This window comes from Opisthocomus hoazin, chromosome 1 (genome assembly GCF_030867145.1).
Source record: "Opisthocomus hoazin isolate bOpiHoa1 chromosome 1, bOpiHoa1.hap1, whole genome shotgun sequence".
NCBI classification, from domain to species: Eukaryota; Metazoa; Chordata; class Aves; order Opisthocomiformes; family Opisthocomidae; genus Opisthocomus; species Opisthocomus hoazin.
Genome location: NC_134414.1, coordinates 48,443,596 through 48,461,665, shown reverse-complemented (window position 1 = coordinate 48,461,665; position 18,070 = coordinate 48,443,596). Strand labels below are relative to the sequence as shown.

Genomic DNA, 18,070 nt, shown 5'->3' with positions numbered 1-18,070 from the left:
ACCCCAAGCCTGTACTGATGCATGGGGTTGTTCCTCCCCATGTGCAGGACCCTGCACTTGCCCTTGTTGAATTTAATCAGGTTCCTCTCTGCCCAACTTTCCAGCCTGTCCAGGTCTCACTGAATGGCAGCACAGCCTTCTGGTGTATCCACCACTCCTCCCAGTTTTGTGTCGTCAGCAAACTTGCTGAGGGTACACTCTAACTCTTCATCCAGGTCATTGATGAAGAAGTTGAACAAGACTGGGCCCAGTACTGACCCCTGGGGGACACCACTAGTTACCGGCCTCCAACTAGACTCAGCTCTGCTAATGACAACCCTCTGAGCGCTGCCATTCAGCCAGTTCTCAGTGCACCTCACTGTTCACTCATCTAGACCACACTTCCTGAGCTTCCTTCTTTCATAGAAAACTGCTGCAACTTTAAACGTGTTTAGAAGCACATTTGTTGTGTTACCGTTGTCAGGTATTTTCAAAAGTGGTTCTGTGCTTATGCAGTGTGTATCATTTTGGTGACCATCTGGGCTTTGCGGTCAGAAGGTGTTAAATTCTTTCAGCTCCCATGGACTATAATAGATAGAAGTGTAATAAAGCTGCAAAACATTAAGCTGTTAGTGGAACAACACTTAAAGCAACAATTTAGTTAAGAATGAGAATGAGGTGTACTGAAAATAGCAGGCTCTGAAAACTGACTTGAGGAGTTTGACGGACAGAAATTTCAAAGCAGGCATTGACATTGGGAAGACTGGTGGGATGAATGTGAAGAGTAATGCTCATAAAAAATACTTTTTGTTTCTCAGGTATCATCATGCTGACTTCTTTTTCCATTCCTTTTTGTAGATATTTCAAACAATTTTAGTGAAAAAACACGCAGCCCTGAATCCAATTTAGGATTTATGCCTGAGGGATAAGGAAGCTTACTTGGGAGTTGGGGGACATGGTTTCGTGTCGGTAGTGTGGTGATTCCGAAAATGGGTCTTGAGTGTGCCCCTTTTATCTGCTACCGGAATGCTTCCCTAGCAGAGCTATTGGGGAGTGCTCTTCAGTCCCTGTTGTTGTCATTGTTTTACTTTATATCAGTAATTAAATCTCTATTGGGTCAAATTATCTCTACAGTTAAGTTGTCAGGAGACTTGCCTAGGATGCAGGGTACAGAAGTTAGGTTTGTGTCCATGGAGGTTCATATATGCATATCCATGCGTAATTATCTACTCTATTATCGTAGCTTCAAGGGGTGAGATTCAGGTGTAGACCGAAGAGCTTGATGGCCAGGCTTTTGAAAAATGGAAAAGCTAGTCTTTCCTCTATCTATATTAATTTATTTCAGTTCCGTTTCTCCTCCTCTTTTTCATACCCTGTCTCAGCGTCCGAACTATCTAGTTGTTAGCTGTGCCAGGATTTTCCTGCTCCCTTGCAAAAAAGAAGGAATTGTGAAGTTGAAGTTCTCAAGAGGATTTTAGAATAGTCTGCATCATTATTTCCTGATACAATAACAACAAAAAAACGTAGAGTTTATTTCAACCATCCCAGCTCAACAAATTGAGAAATTTTTGCATTTTATTGTCTACTGTGAACTAACAATTGTACAGGGTCAGGGAATGGACTTTCTGAAACAAAGATATCTTTCTACTTTATGACTGTCCTCTGCTTAGCATCCCAGTAACCCTATCTTCCTTGGAAACTCTATGAAATATATAAATATCTGAAAATAATAATAATTAACAACAGTAAGGAGTAAAGTAATGGCAAGCCTTTAAAAAAGCTTTTCTCCCGTTGGTAATTTCCATTCGCTTGAGCTGTGCTAGCGATTGAATTTGCTGTTCTGTGGACGATGTGATTGTGAGACTGCCAGTTCTTTTTCAGTGGGACAGCTTTTTGTTTTGGTCATAGGCAAATGCCTGATGTAGGCTTGTCTCTTTTATGTCTTACAAATAGTGAACCTGTCTCTGTAATTCTGTCACATTAGCTATATGCACAGTCAAAGATGAGTCTGCATTTTCTGGGAAAATGTGGCTCCTGGCTTTTTACAGATTTTTGCCCACCTATTAAAATTAATTCCTGTAAAAAAAATGAGTTGATAGTTGGGAGGCTTAGACCCAGTAAGAGGATTATTTCATTTGTAAAATCTCATATGACTAATCAAGGAAAAATAACAGAATTTATTTATTATGTCAGCTGTTCTAACATACTTCAAACATTATCCATCTTTTTCTTTGAACAGGGTCTACTAAAGGTTGCTATAGACAATGCCAGAGCTCAAGAGAAACAGGTCCAACTGGAAAAGACAGAGCTGAAGATGGAGCTATTCAGGGAACGAGAACTGAGGGAAACACTTGAAAAACAGTTGGCTGTGGAGCAGAAGAACAGAGGTATCTTAATTCAGCAGACATAAACACCTTGTAATTTATTTCCTCGGGAAACCTAATTTTTGATCGAACACCTGTGTTTGATCAAAACTTTCCCCCTTACCTCATGTTATGTTCAAGCTGACTGCAATGCAGGAGGTTTTACAAGCCTGCCTGATTTTGCGTAGGATCTTCATGAGATTTAGAACAAGGATCTTCCTTTTTCTCAACATTTTTCACTTGGATTCACAACCAATATCATTATACCCTTAACTATCATTCTAGCAGTAAGTACACAATGTAATGCTGTTTCATGCCTGGACTCGTTAAAGAGCAGGAACGTCACATCGTTAACTGCCTTTTTTAACTTTTGAGAATATGTTTTTAAAGACAGCTGCTATTAACGGTTATCAAAACTGTGCAATGAATTATCCCTTTGTCCACAGCTGGCCTGTTTTGCTCGGTACTGCACTACTTACTTACGCTTTTAAAGTAGTTTTATGAAAGAACTCAGTTTTTCTTCATATGCTTCTACCTCTGTGTCTCACAACTACTCAAACATATATTCCTGCAATCACATGCACAGTAGAAAAGGTGGGGGGGGCCCATCTGACCTTACTTGAGTTTTGCCATCTAAAAGTTAAGTACCTCATTAAAGTTAATATAAGTTCCTTTTCTGGTCAATAAAGAAAGAGATCCATATATCCTGTTCTCAGACAGGTAGGTGGGGTCAATTACATGGTGAAGACTGCTTTCTCTTCCCTTTAACTCCAGAGGGAGTATAGTTGACTCGACTGGACTAGGCACATATGTTTTGAGCTGTTAAAATTAAGCAAAATGAATTTCACTCAAAGTTGTATGTCAGGAAAGAGCATGGGATAGTCCCTTATTTTGTTCAGGGTGCTGAAACAATTGACAATGTTATTTTCAGCATGATGCATTACCTGCTTTTTTATATGTATCCCTCTAATGATGATATTGCACTGGTAAAAGATTCAGACCAAAGAGGAATGGATCTGAACACTTAATGGTGGTATCCAGCAAAGCAAATATAATGAGGACGGCTATCTCTGCTAGTGGATACTTCTGTGGAAAAGAAAGAAAAGTAATTGATTATTCTTTAAAATGAGCAGATCCAAGTAGGAGAGAAAAAATAAAGCCAGATTGTAATTATCGTGAGAATTTATTCTTCATTTAAATGTAGAAAAATACATAGGAGGCTTTACCTACCATTATTTTTCGAGGTAGCAATTGTCATGTCAAAAAAACCTTCACATGTCTTAATGGAAGCATGAGCAAGATGGGAGAAGTGTACCATATCTCTGTTAAGAAATACCATATGAAAAAGCTGAAATATACTTGAAAACTGCAGCATAGAAACACGAGTTGCTGTGTCGCATACAGGTCAAAACCCATCAGGTGAATGGTATCTTCAGCATTCGGTAACATCTGTCTTTTGCTCATCATGTTAACACTTTAAATATCTTTTTTAGTGGCTACATCTGCATATTTTTGCCATTTTTTTTGGAATGTTAAATTCACTGCTACTACTGTATGTTCTACAGAGCTGCTTATTTACTGTGCTGTTTCCTTCCTTCTTTGTAAATACTCCAATTAGTGATTCCTAAGGCTGTAGGATGTGTCTCATCAACTAGTGAAAGTAGGATAATATCTCTTCTGTGAGCAGCTACACAGTAAGGGCTTGCTAATTCTGGCTCTGACTGCTGTAGTCACATCTACAATGTGTCAGCCATGATGACATTTTAATTCAGAAAGCAACATATGTTTCCTTCTCATTTATTGCAATCACTTTCAAAGTACTTATAATGAAAACATTAAAACTGTGCAATGATTCAAAATGTATTTAGTTTAGCCTTTGTATAGATGCTAGTTGTTCTTTGATAGTATAAGCTAATTAGTCTGTAAAGTAGTTGGTATTATACAAAATGAGAAAGAACCAAAATTCCAAAGTCTTGGATGTAAATTATGTAACTGTTGTGACTGCAGTGCAAGTGCTTATATTCATTTTGTGTCTGAACGGTTTTGTACAGCAACACAAAATATTTAAGATCACACAAAAAGTGGTTATTCTAGCATATAAATCAAACAGTAATAACATCGGCAGTTCCCTTTAAAAGTTTCATTATCTGCATTTTCTGAAAGATACCACCATCACAGACTACTGGAAATGGGGAGTATGAACTGGTGGAAGTGGATTTTTTTTTATGTTTGCCAGCATTTATCCCTAGGCATGTACCAGAGGTTGCTTTGGGGTGACAGACAGGGCTAGACAGACCTTGGCAGTCAAACCTAGTATCACCTAGTATCTGGTTTTGGTAAGGATAGTTCTTTTAGTGTGTATAAAGAATTCTTTTGTGAGTAATTTAGTAGATAATTTTTTGGTTACTGTCAAAAAACAAGACCCTCCAGGAAAGGGTTATCCAGGAAGATCTTATGAGAAATAAGCTTCTTACATGCGCATCCCTGAAAACCCTTAATGTGCTATCTAATACGGGTTGGGGTGTGGTGGGGGAGATAATGATATGCTCTGCGACTTTACATGATTTCTTTGGAGGCTCACTTTGGCTTTTATCGAGTAGAAAAATTGGTTGACATTATCCTTTTTCATCGGGAACATAACCTGTGATATATTCCTTCAGTTAGGGATATTGCAAGTCTTACTTTTGTGGTTGTAAATTACTGGTAACCTAGAAAAGAAAATTGTGGTAAAGTTTCATCGTGATCTTGCAGTGCTTTTCCTTGTAAAATTTGAACTGAAGAGATACAAGGAAAAAATCTTTCTAAATTAGGGCCTTCTAATGCTTAATTTTAAAATCATAGAATCATGGAATCATAGGTTGGAAAAGACCTCTAAGATCATCAAGTCCAATCATCAACCCAACAATACCATGCCTACTAAACCATATCCCGAAGTGTCACATCTAGAGCTTTTATGAACACCTCCAGGGATGGTGACTCAACCAGCTCCCTGGCCAGCCTATTCCAATGCCTGACCACTCCCTCAGTAAAGAAATTTTTCCTAATATCCAATCTAAGTCTCCCCTGATGCAACCTGAGGCCATTGCCTCTTGTCCTGTTGCTAGTTACCTGGGAGAAGAGAGTAGCACTCACCTCACTACAACCTCCTTTCAGAGGTTCGTGACCAGCCGCCAGCTGGATTTAACTCCATTCACCACCACTCTCTGTGCTCAGCCGTTCAGCCAGTTCTTTATCCAGCGAAGAGTACACCCATCCAAACCATGGGCAGCTAGTTTCTCCAGAAGGATGCTGTGGGGAACAGTGTCAAAAGCCTTACTAAAGTCCAGGTAGACAACATCCACAGCCTTACCTTCATCCACGAGGCAGGTCACCTGGTCATAGAAGGAGATCAGGTTAGTCAAGCAGGACCTGCCTTTCATGAGCCTGTGCTGGCTGGGCCTGATCCCCTGGTTGTCATTCACATGCCCGATGATCGTACTAAGGATGAATCGCTCCATAATCTTGCCCAGCACCAAGGTCAGGCTGACAGGCGTGTAGTTCCCAGGATCCTCCTTCTGGCCCTTCTTGTAGATGGGCGTCACACTGGCGATCCTCCAGTCATCTGGGACCTCCCCTGTTAGCCAGGACTGCTGACAGATGATGGAGAGTGCCTTGGCCAGCTCCTCCGCCAGTTCCCTCAGCACTGTTGGGTGGATCCCATCCGGCCCCATAGACTTGTGAGTGTCCAGGTGGCATAGCTCGTCATTAACTGCTTCCTCCTGGATTATGGGAGGTTTGTTCTGCTCTCCTTCCCTATCTTCCAGCACTGGGAGCTGAGTACCCTGGGAATAACCAGTCTGACTGTTAAAGACTGAGGCGAAGAAGGCATAAAATACCTCAGTCATTTCCTTATCCTTGTTGGCAATATTCCCCCTTGCATCCAATAAGGGATGAAGATTCTCCTTGGCCCTCTTTTTGTTGTTGATGTATTTGCAAAAACATTTTTGTTGTCCTTTACAACAGTGGCCAGTTCTAGATGGGCTTTTTAATTTCCTCTCTGCATGACCTAATGAGACCCCTGTACTCCTCTTGAGTCGCCTGCCCTTTCTTCCATAGGTGGTAGACGCCCCTTTTTCCTGACTCCCAGCAAGAGCTCCCTGTTCATCCAGGCCATTCGTCTTCCCCACCAGTTCGTCTTACGACACATGGGGACAGCCTGCTCCTGTTCCTTTAAGACTTCCTCCTTGGAGAATGTCCAGCCTTCCTGGACCCCTTTGCCCTTCAGGACTTTCCCTCTCCCAAGGGACCCTCTCAGCCGGCATCCTGAACAGGCCAGAGTCTGCCCTCCGAAAGTCCACGGTGGTGGTTTTGCTGGCCCCCCTCTTAACTTCACCTTGAACCGAGAACTGTGTCATTTCATGGTCACTAAGCCCAAGATGGCCTCTGACTACCACATCTCCCACCAGTCCTTCTCTGTTCACAAACAACAGGTCTAGTGAGGCACCTCCCCTGATAGGCTCACTTACCAGCTGCCTCAGGAAGTTATCTTCCACACACTCCAGGAACTTCCTAGACTCTTTCCTCTCTGCTGTGTTGTATTTCCAGCAAACGTCCGATAAGTTAAAGTTCCCCACGAGAACAAGGGCTAGCGATTGTGAGACTTCTGGCAGCCTGTCATAGAAAACTGCATCTACCGCTTCACCCTGGTTGGGTGGTCTATGACAGACTCCTAGCAGTATGTCTGCCTTGTTGGCTTTCCCCCACATCTTTAGCCATAAGCATTCAACCTTGTCATCACAATCGTTCAGCTCTATACAATCGAAGCAGTCCCTAACATACAGAGCCACCCCACCACCTCTCTTTCATCGCCTGTCCCTTCTGAAGAGCTTGTAGCCATCCGTTGCAGCATTCCAGTCACGAGAGTCATTCCACCATGTTTCTATGGTGGTGACCAAGTCATAGCTGTCCTGCTGCACAATGGCTTCCAGCTCCTCCTGTTTATTTCCCATGCTATGTGCATTGATGTAGATTCACTTGAGCTGCTGGGCTATCGATCTCACCCCCAACCCCGGCATGCCGGGCCTGGTTATATCCCTTCCTTTCCTGATATTTTCCCTCACATTTGACAAAGCAAAGTAATGTTTACTTGGCTGAGGGATCCAGTACCATAAAGGGTTTGCTATGAGTTCTTCAGGGTTAGCTGGCTGATGGGACAGGAGCTGACAGCACCAAAGAGAAAAGGGAAAGACAAAGGGAAATGTGGATGAGGAATAAATAGGGGGGAGAGACTGGGCACCAAGAGGTCACACGGCTTGCAGGAAGCAGCAGCTTGGAGGGCAGTTAGAAAGCTCAGGGCCTTTCCCTGAGGTATGAGTACCACAGCAGGATGGGGGCTGAGCTCCTCCTGCAGCCCCAGCACCCAAGCAACCGCATCTCCCTCTTGTGGGAGAGAAGCTACAGGCAGGCAGGCAAGAACTTCATCGCTCTGTGTATACTATCTGTGTGCTACGGGCAAGAACAAAATGGTGCACTTCATCCCGAAAAAACACCTCACCTCCACAGACAGAGGCTTTTCTGCATCAGATGATGTGAAAAGCACACTTCATTGCGGGTACCAAGGTTTTCTGATTTGGACATTCACAGATTCTGATCTGTTTGTGAAAAAAATATATGCTATAGCTGAATATCACCTGTAGTTTTCAACATCATGGTATAGAACAGTAGCTCTTCAAATATCCCAGTGTGATTCCAGCAAATTTCAAGTAATTTAAATTGATGTTGTGTAATGAATAGATTTTTATGAGCTGTTGCAGGGATAGCATTTCGCGGGACTCTTAATAGGTATTTGTGTAGGCAAGTATCAGATCCAAATCTGAGTACACAGATTTTCTTTTTTCCTAGCAATAATTCAGAAGAGACTAAAGAAGGAAAAGAAGGCAAAGAGGAAATTGCAGGAAGCACTTGAATTTGAGACTAAACGACGGGAGCAAGCAGAACAGACACTGAAACAGGCAGCTTCAACAGATAGTCTCAGGGTCCTAAATGGTAAGAAGCCAATTTTTGCCTCTGTGTCATTAACTTTCAATTGAAGTGCCAAAAAAAGCTTCTTATATTGAAAATTTGTAACATGACGGGAGGGAAAAAAAAGAAAATATTCTTTGCTTCATTCATGTGATGCCTCTCTCTTTATTGTTTTGTTACTTTATATAGTATGTGCAAATAAACTCGCCGGAGAGAATGTTCAAACTAGGACAATTTTGTATTATTAGCTTGAGAAGTCAATTTTTTTTCTTCTTCTTTTTCTCCCCCCCTTTATGCTTGAAAAATCTATTGCTCATTAATCTTCCTAGTCTAACAAAAAATTGTCCTGGCCTCCAGTCATTGTTCAACATTAAAAAAACTGACAAAGGTTGATTGTATTGTAATTCAGCATTGGAGTAACAGGTTGTAAAAAGGGCTATAAGAATCAAATGAAATATGTCTCAGTCTTACCTTTCTATGTTTCTAGACTCTCTGACCCCAGAGATAGAAGCTGACCGCAGCGGGGGCAGAACAGATGCTGAAAGGACAATACAAGGTAGGAATTTGCAAAAGGCTATAAATCTAGATCTTGCTATATGAGTTTTTCCTCAGCTTTAGACTGCTATTCAAGCATGTAGCCTACCATCTGGGCCACATCAAAACAAGTTCAAACAAGGTCAAGTTCATCTTGCTTGTTTATAAGAGAGAATACATTCTGTGCTGATAGATTTTCTTTAAATTATTAGGTCATTTCTGTTTATACAGAGCAATTAAAGAAGAATAATTAATTTGAGCCAATATTGGGTTGAATCTCAGACATACTGAATGCAGTTATTGTGAATATGTATAGTTACATTCAAGATAACAGTGTTTTTAAAGGTACGTTTCAAATGTTTTGAGCCTTTTAACTATACAAATGGCTAAACCTAATGTGTAATGTTCAAGGCATGATGAGAATTTCATAGCTAATACTCAGTGGCAGTTACTGAAAGGTGTACTTCAATAAGCTACTCTGAGCATAAGCGATAAATAAACTGTTTATTCCCTTCTTGAATTTTTCATTTACCATATCCCATTATTCACATTTTAATAAAACAAATCTGCAGAGTAAATTTATACATGAAATACTAAAGAGAGCCTTATTACTTCCCCTGTGAATCTAAATGTGTGTGTATATATATATATTGCAAACACCAAGATATTAGTAAAGAGCAAATTTTTAAGATAGTATTTATGTTATAATGTCTTCTCTAGTCAACAGGCTGAATCTACCTACATGAATGCTAAACAGTAAAAATAATATTTGTTTACAATTGTAAATGAAGGTGCATTTTTCAGAGGCAAGCCTAAAATCATTAACTCCAATAATCACTCTCAATTGCCTTTGTTTTACATTTCGAAGTCAATCATCTTAACAGTATCATTTGACATCTGTGTGTTATTTAATCACATTTTCCAACTCCTAAGGAGTGGTGTGACACGAGGAGGCTGTAACAACAGAATAAAAAGTCAACAAGCTTTTAATGTATTGAGCATAAAAACAAATACAAAAGAGGCAATAAGTTCTTACAAAAGACAGACGTGTATATAAACAAAAACATTTAGATTTAAAGCAAGTTATGTCTGCAAAGTCAAGAACTCAGAAGCTGGAGTATGCCAGATTAAATGTTGCCTGGGAAGTGGGTACATGTTCAGAGGTCTGTTATTCCAGAATCCTGCTTTCCTTCCCATAAAATGCATGCCTTATTCAAAGCACCTTTTGGTCTAATTCGTTGAGGAAGAACTGAGTCATTAGGTCATTTTGTTTTAATCCAGCCATTTTGTTATTTTGTTTGGTGCAAAGACAGACTTCTAATTTCTTGGGAGACCGTTCTGTTACACTAGTCACTGCAGTACCTGAGCTTTTTGCAAACATTAATCACTTTATCTTCAGAGCATTCCTGCAAGGAAGCGAAGTTTATAGTATTCCGATTTGAAAGCTGGGAAATAGAATCACAGACAGATTAAGATGATAAATTGCGTAACTTTCAAGTATCAAGGACCTAATTTTTCAGGATACTTTCCATTTTTGGCAAATGTATTTGGCGTATTCAAATCACTGTTCCTGTTGAATTCTGTTTTGCCTATGGGCTGAGATACCAGGCTGGATATTTCTAATATGAGCAACACATAATTACTGAGTATTTTGGAAGTATGTATTCTAAAGGTCTTATCCCAAACTACATAGGAACAGCTTTTTAACCATGACTATTCATTCTTTTCTAGCTATCCTCTGCTTACTGATACTCATTTGCATGTATTTTCATTTCTGGAACAAATAAAATTAAGGACTTACAGGCAACATTCTTAGTAATGATGACCTTTCCTTGATTCATTTGTGCAAGGTGGTACAGGTTAAAAGAAAATTCACAGATGATTATTTAATCGAAGACTGGACCGTAATGTGTTCTGATCATGATACTGGATCATGTTGCAAAGGCAACCTTAATTCTGACATTTGCTGTCTCTACTTTGCAGTCTTAACATATAATTAAACCAAGTTTCTATAAGGAAAAGGAAAGAAGAAGCAAGAAATAGAGTTGTCATTTGTTATAGTTTCATATATTCAGTGTAATCATCATACAACATTTGAGAACTTTTAGATCTACCACAGTATCTAACCCTATCAGCTATTATAGGGCGACAGGTTTCATAAATAGTTCAAGAAATAGTTACTAACAGATGAGTAATGTGAAGTGTTGGGACTCTTTGTGTTCACTTCCAGTATTGAAAGGAGGATTCCCTTTCACCATAAACTCCCTTTTCTCTGTGTCCCCCTTAGCACGTATCCCTGTGTCTCTGTCCCAGTTCCTCCTAGTTTCTTCACTTCAATTCCAGCTTTTGTCAATGACTAATCTCATTCTTTCCTTGCTCTACATTGCATTGTGTTTCTTTTTTCCTATCATGACATTCTTCCAGCGTTGTATTCTCAACCCAGCTTCATGCTACCTTGATTATTTCTTTAATTACACACTCTTTGTCTCCCAGTGGCCCTCAGCCCCCTGTCTCTGTCTGACCCTTCCTGTTGCCTCCTCCTCTTCTCCAGCCATTTCAGGAGCTGCGTTGACATTCCCCGTTACTAGCCTTTCCTGTTTGGTGCCACATCTCCATCTGTATTCTCTGCTTCTCCCTACCTCCTCATCAAGCTCACATTCCCTGCTGCTTTCAGTACACATTCTGTTTCTTCTTTTGCATCTGCCTGGATATCAGGGAGGGAAGCACTGAGAGCAGTCTGTTCTTATTTCGATATGTATCATGGGAGTTGTTTGCAGAAATGACAAGAAAGACTTGCAGGAAAAGAACTGGTTCATTCCTGCAGCATCAGGATAAAGCATGCTCAGTACAGCTGGGCTCCTTGGAGAACTTAGCTGCAAAACTCTACAAAAGCTTTCCAATGGGTGAAAATGGGATTTTTTCCAATGCTCTTTTGAATTTCATGGGGCAACAAAGACCATGTCTTTCCAATTTTGCAAAATTTCAATTAAGTCCTTACATTTTATCTGTAAAGGATATTTTGTATACTCTAGTATGCACTGTAGAAGAATTATTATATAGAATATATAATATATTCCATAATAAAGAATGTAATACTATCTCTTTCATGTTTCAGGTTCTGGGAAAAAATACTTACTAGGGAAATACTTATGCCTTTCTTATTCCTCTCAAAAATATATCTGTATCTCGGTATCAAAGCATGTCTGGGGTAATAAGTCTCTTTATCCACAATCATTATTTTTTTTTCAGCTTACTGTATTAAGCAGGCTATGCAGTTCTATAACTAAGCAAACAAAAGTAGGAAAGCTGCAGCGTTCTGTGGGGAAGTGAAATAATTGAAATACCAACTGTAATTTCAGCATTTAAGAAAATACTATGCAAGGAAATGTTAATTAAAAATAAAGATTTTTCCTACTGTGTATTATAAATATAAGGATACTTGTCAACTTGAAGTTATATTTAATGTTGATATTTTTAACTATCACTTTGATGAGTAAGGAATAGGACTAATGTAAGCGTAAAAGATAATTGCATTTGTCAATAAGGGGGTATTTTCTGTTCTATTTTTCATCATGTAGCAGTCGTTCAGATTGACTTTTAGTTCATGTAAAGTCTTTTGTAAGAGATAATAAGAAAAATTTGAATATGAGACTATAAAAAGGAGCAATATAGGAAATTTTAGGGTTGGGTTTGGGTTTTTTTAAATATTGGGTAGATAACAGTTTGCTGGAATACCCATAAAATGCTAACAAATAATTATAATAAATAACCCAATTATGAGTCTCATATTTTTTAACAGATACAGATACTAAGTTCTTAGGAACTGGTGTAGACACTGGTTTTAAATGTTTTCTTTCTTGCTTCTGTTTAAAGTAATAATAAAGCAGATATCCTCTTCTCCATACACATTGTAGGTTCACTAGATGCCTATGCCTAGCTCCCAATCCGGTTTCCCAAGACCCCCTCATCCCACACAAAAGGTACCATACAAAGATAATGTTTGACTTTTATATATTGTTTTGTTACCAGACCTCTTACTAAGCACTAGAACAATGACATTTACTGCCGCTCTTACTTTCTTATTTCCATTGACTTTTTCTTCCTCATCTGGTTACTTACCATGTATTTGTCTCTGCCTCCGTTATTAATTTTTCTTTTCTTCTATAAATCCCACATTCCTAATTTTCTGTCTCCCAGTGGTTTCCCTCCCAAGTCCTGTGCATTCATCTTCATTTCATTTAAACACCACTCCCTTTACCCATTATCTAAACTCCTCTAAAAATGATCTGCTTCTGCACTGTCTTCCCCATTGACCCTTCTTTTCACATGGTGTCCCTGTCATGTCTTCCTTTTCCCAAATAGCTCCCAATTTGTTTTGTGCTTTTCTCCCAAAGCTATCCTGATACAAACAGGAAGCTTAACCAAATTTTCTCTCTCTCAGGCTTCTATTTTGTTTGTCTTCTCCATTTCTTTCCTATTTTCTAGCAATTGCCTCAGCCTGTACCTTTTCTACTTTCTTCCGATTAATTTCAAATTTCTACGTGCCATCATTCCAGCTGCTTCTGAAACCAGCTCCATCATTTTCTGCCAACACTCTTCTCACCCTGTTCAGTTCCCCTGAATTCTCAAGCCTATCTTTTTTTCTTTCCCAAATACCTGTTTGTTTGCCTTTCCTCAAATTTTTCCTGTCCTGCTCCACTCTTGCAGCCAATTCTTCCTCAACTACGCATTCTGCTCTAGCACAAATTTTGTTCCTTTTGTCTGTCAATCAGAATTTCATACCTCAGTTCCTTATTCTGCTGCAAATATTTCTTTTTCTTCTACCACATTATCAGCCTTTCTCCTAGTGAGTCTGTTATTTTACTCTCCCTCTCCCCTAGCAAAATGAACTTATTCTTTCTAAGCCCTTTCCCACAGTTTCTTCGCACCTTTTTCTGGTTCTTCACCTCTTCTGTAGGCTCATATTAACAACGCAGTTAAGTGTAATGCTACATGGCCTCAGACTATGCTTTCCTGATGTAAGAAAAAGAGCCACTCAGCTACCATGTACGTAAAGGCTTCCAAGGCCTTCTGTCTTTTTCCCTCCCAGAAAGAACAAGGCAGGAAATGGAGATGTTGAGCAGATCCAGGAATAGAGAAAGAAAGCAACTGCAACTCACCACAATGACTGCATAGTCATGTATGAAGTTATGTGTAAGGCCTTTGAAGGCTACTGAGTAAGAATGAGAAAGAAATTGATTTAACTTTGCCCATATCAAGAACCTAGCGTGTGCATTTTGCTGCCCAAGTACTAGAGGAAAGCTGCCTTGCAGTTGCCCTCCACATTAATAAAAAATGCTTAGATACAGCTTCAGTCATTTGCCTGAAAACCTAACCTAAACTGTTTTCTGTGTTGCTTTAAACTTGTTTAATCTATTTTTCAACAAATGAAGTCAGTGTAATAATCTCAGCAAGCGATAGTCCTTGATTCTTTCATGCTGTATTTGTGTTTGAAAGATAGCTATCTGAAGGACTTCCACCTTGAAAAGGAAATTTTGGTGGTTCTGTGAAGCTTGTGCGCGCCATTCCATTTCTGATGTATAAATCTTGGACAAAAGCATGTGAAAATATGTGATGATATTTCTTATGAGACCAAAAACTTTATTGTAAAAAGCCATTATCAAGGCTGTAAAGTCAAGCATTCCAAAATTAGGAAATGGTAGAATTAAGGTTGTCTTCCGCACCTTTGTTCAACTGTCTTTGTGTATGTATCATGATATCATCTTTAATTATATGATTTGATACTGTATTTTTCACAATACCCTGTCTCATTCAGTGCAGGGGACAAGGATGTAGTTGAGTAAATGGATATCTATCTAATACTTTTTTATCTTCAGTGTGTTCTCACACTTTATATAATATCTGGTTTATATATAATACTTTCATCATTAGACATGCTTTACAGAAGAGGTGTGAATGATTATCTCAATTTCTTTCATATGTTAAATCTTAATTTTGACATTTCCTGACAGTTGAGTGTTTTGCTTCACCATTTGAATAATGTCGTAGGTAACCATTTCCTAGGATTTTCTTTTTAGCAAGTGAATTACAAAGTCAGAAGTTTCACTGTGAGGTGACATCTGGCAACCTTATGGACTTGAATTTTTAGATTCACAGTGATAAAGCTAACAAAGTAACTGATAAACTGTAATACTTTATTATGAATAGTGTGGTCTAAGGAATGACCATTTTGCTATGAGGGTTTCACAGATACTTACTGAGATAAATAAATACAGTCTTGGGATACGCTTCGTGCTCTTGGGCACAGAATATTCCTTTCATTTTTCTTCCAGCCTGTATCACTGTTAACAGTGTCTCCATCCAGCTTTCTTGTTCTTGTTTCTTCCTCATTTCTGGCCTTTGTATCAGTCCTAATGTACATTTCCAAATTTTATAATCTCTTTCTTGCCTCTTTTCTGCCTTACCTTTCTGTACAAGTTTCTATTTCTCTAGTCATAATTCCAGCCTCTAATTTTAACTTCTTACACCTAATATCCTTGTTAATCAAGATCCAGACATCTCCAGATATTGGCTCTATCCGTATTCCATGTATCCAATTAGTTGTCAATATTTCTTCCTCTAAGAGACTTCAGATTGCTTTACCTGACTTTCTTGCCCCGTCTGTATTCTGTCCCCCATCTTTCATTCTATTCTCAACCACTGGGTTCTGTTCTTTACCAGGTCCAAATCACTGTCTCCTCCAATTTTGATTTCAGTTACTGTCAGCCAACCATTTCTTATTGCAAGCTCCCTTTCACAGTGTCTTCCAGTGCTTCTATCTGTGTGTTTAACCAGCCTCAGTCACTCCTCCTAGTCACACTTTCTGTCTTTATATCCAATTCTAACTGCATCAGACTTCCTGTCCTAATTTCTCTAAATCTTAAGTTTCATATAGGTTTATGTTTGTAAACTTAGATAAGCTTACTGTTGGCTGCTAATCATAGATAGAACACATTTTCCAGTGCAAGACTACTCTCAAATTAACTAATAATTTTTTAAAAATACTTTTCATTATCCTCAAATGTCAGGACATCTATTTCTTTTCTGGGGACGTCAGTTCTCTTTGCAGTACATTTAACTAAAACGTATTTTCTTTCATCTTTCCTTCATTTATTTCACCTATAATATTGACTGTGATCACCAGCATCAAGTCCATTTTTTATATCCATTATCCTCCCATTGAGTCCCTTCAAATAATTGCATCTTTCTTCCAGGGCTTCTATCTCCTATCTTTCTATTTCTGTGTGTTCCTCTCTGTGTCCCCCTTCCCCTTAATCAAAAGCTATTCCATTTGCTCCCATATTTCCTCAAAGATGAGGTCATTCATCTGTATAATGCCATGTAAACTGATGGTCATACATTCTCTACAGTATTAACTGATTAAATCCAAGAAAAGAAAAGCACCTGATTCTTTATACCTTTTACCAATTTTTTTCTTGCTTTTTTTTCTCATTAAAACATCTTAGAAATTGTAAAAATACATATATATATATATCAACTTGTAAATTCTGCATTTTTGTTCAATTGACACTTGCTCATCAGTTATTCCATTTTCATTGTTGCTTAGTAAGTACTATGGATTTGTTACTCATTTGTTATTGCATGGGACTTCGAGCAGAAAGGTGCTTGAGTTAATATTGAGCCAAGATTCTCAAATGGATTTATCAGGTCATTTTCAGAGTGAAAATACATTTTCGCTTTCCCGTGTGACATTCCTTCTCTGCCAACCCATTTCAACACTGTTTCAGTTTCTCTTGTATTGTTGCTTTCCCATTTTCCTTCCACCTCTGTTTCAACCTCCACCCCTGCCAAATACTACTTCTGAATATCCCAAATCTTTCTTGTTGTGCCACTTCTTTGACGGGCAGCTCGGTGCGTGTGTATGATGTGGAGCTATGTGTCTGCTGGTTGACCAGGTGGCTGACTAGGAGATACATGCATTCTGAGAGATCAGTGGCAAGCTATGAGATAATGCGTTTTCTGCTGGACATCTTGTTGCTGCCTCTTGGCAGCTGGGCAAATCAAACAGTACATGATGCTTCTCAGCAGCTGATGGGCCAAACAAATGGTTTTTCAAGCTGCAAGAGACCCACGGCCCACCTGTTGCGCAGGCCTGCTATAAAGGTTGAGCATTTCAGCAGGGAAAAGAAGTCAGGAGCTGGAAACAAAGCTGTCAGAAGCCTGGAAGGCAAAGGGATTTTTTTTTTCTAGGTATATTGAACAACTGCCCAAGGAAACATCTGCTACTTAGCTAGGCTGTTTATGGAAACAAACAGCTGACTATTCTAGACCCACAGTAATATAAAAAGGTTCTGTGAAGCAGCAAGGACAAAACAGTGGACTGGGGTTTTTTGGAGATGAACTTTTCTGTTATTTTTAGGCCACTTAGCCTGTTATTCCATTAGGCCAGATTTTTTTAAAAAACAAACCTAAGAATTTCCATTTAATTTGTCAAGAAAAAGTCCCTTTTCAGCTTAGCAGTCAGCAAACAGTAAGAAGGTCTGTCCATGTTTGTGAAGTACCGTGTCTTGTGAGAGTGTGACTTTCAGCAATCTGAGAGATAGACTTTGCATCTTTCTTTCTACCTGTCTGATTATCAGGTTTCTTCCTTAAGTTTTCCATTTTGAAGATTTCTGAATTTCAGCAAGGCAACTGGTTTCAGTCTCTACAGCTTTGGTTAACTGCAGATGCAAGACAGGACCATCTCTAATGTGACTGCCCTCCTTAGGGTTATTCTAGCACCTCTAGGTAACAGTAGTGAACTGAGCTACCAGAAAAGTGTGAAAAAGACAACAGAATGGAGCAAAGCTGTTGTAGTGACCCACTAGGGAGTGATGTCTGCTGTCTTGTTATTGATCCTTCTCTGCATGCCAGAGTTTCTCAAACAAATTGATGCATTGATGAAAATGTATTCACATGCACTGTTCAATTTTAGAAGCTGAAGGGTAGTGTTTCTGCACTGCTTTTCTCTTTCTTATGCTCAAAAAAACATATTTTCAGATTTAGTGGTGGTGTTAAAGGGGAGAAACTGTTCGAAGTTGTGTCTAACCCTCAGTGACATTTAGTGGAGCTGCTTTACTAACTCCCTTTGGTTAGTCCACCCAATTCTATTTTATTTTTGCTCAGTCTTCCTAAAATATTTGCTGGTTAAACAT

At 39.1% G+C, this 18,070-nt stretch overlaps 1 protein-coding gene across 6 annotated transcripts in view; it reads left to right on the top strand.

The window, feature by feature from the left end:
- DACH1 (dachshund family transcription factor 1) overlaps positions 1-18,070 on the top strand; it is a 370,281-nt gene that overhangs the window by 324,969 nt on the left and 27,242 nt on the right. For 4 of the 6 annotated variants that reach the window (XM_075422872.1, XM_075422865.1, XM_075422847.1 and 1 more), the window contains 3 exons: positions 2,219-2,366; positions 8,223-8,366; positions 8,830-8,898. In XM_075422872.1, coding sequence (XP_075278987.1) covers positions 2,219-2,366; positions 8,223-8,366; positions 8,830-8,898 — 361 coding nt within the window. Of the gene's footprint in view, positions 1-2,218; positions 2,367-8,222; positions 8,367-8,829; positions 8,899-12,790; positions 12,857-18,070 lie in introns of all 6 variants that reach the window. The other 2 variants (XM_009937957.2, XM_075422854.1) reach the window with 1 other exon arrangement.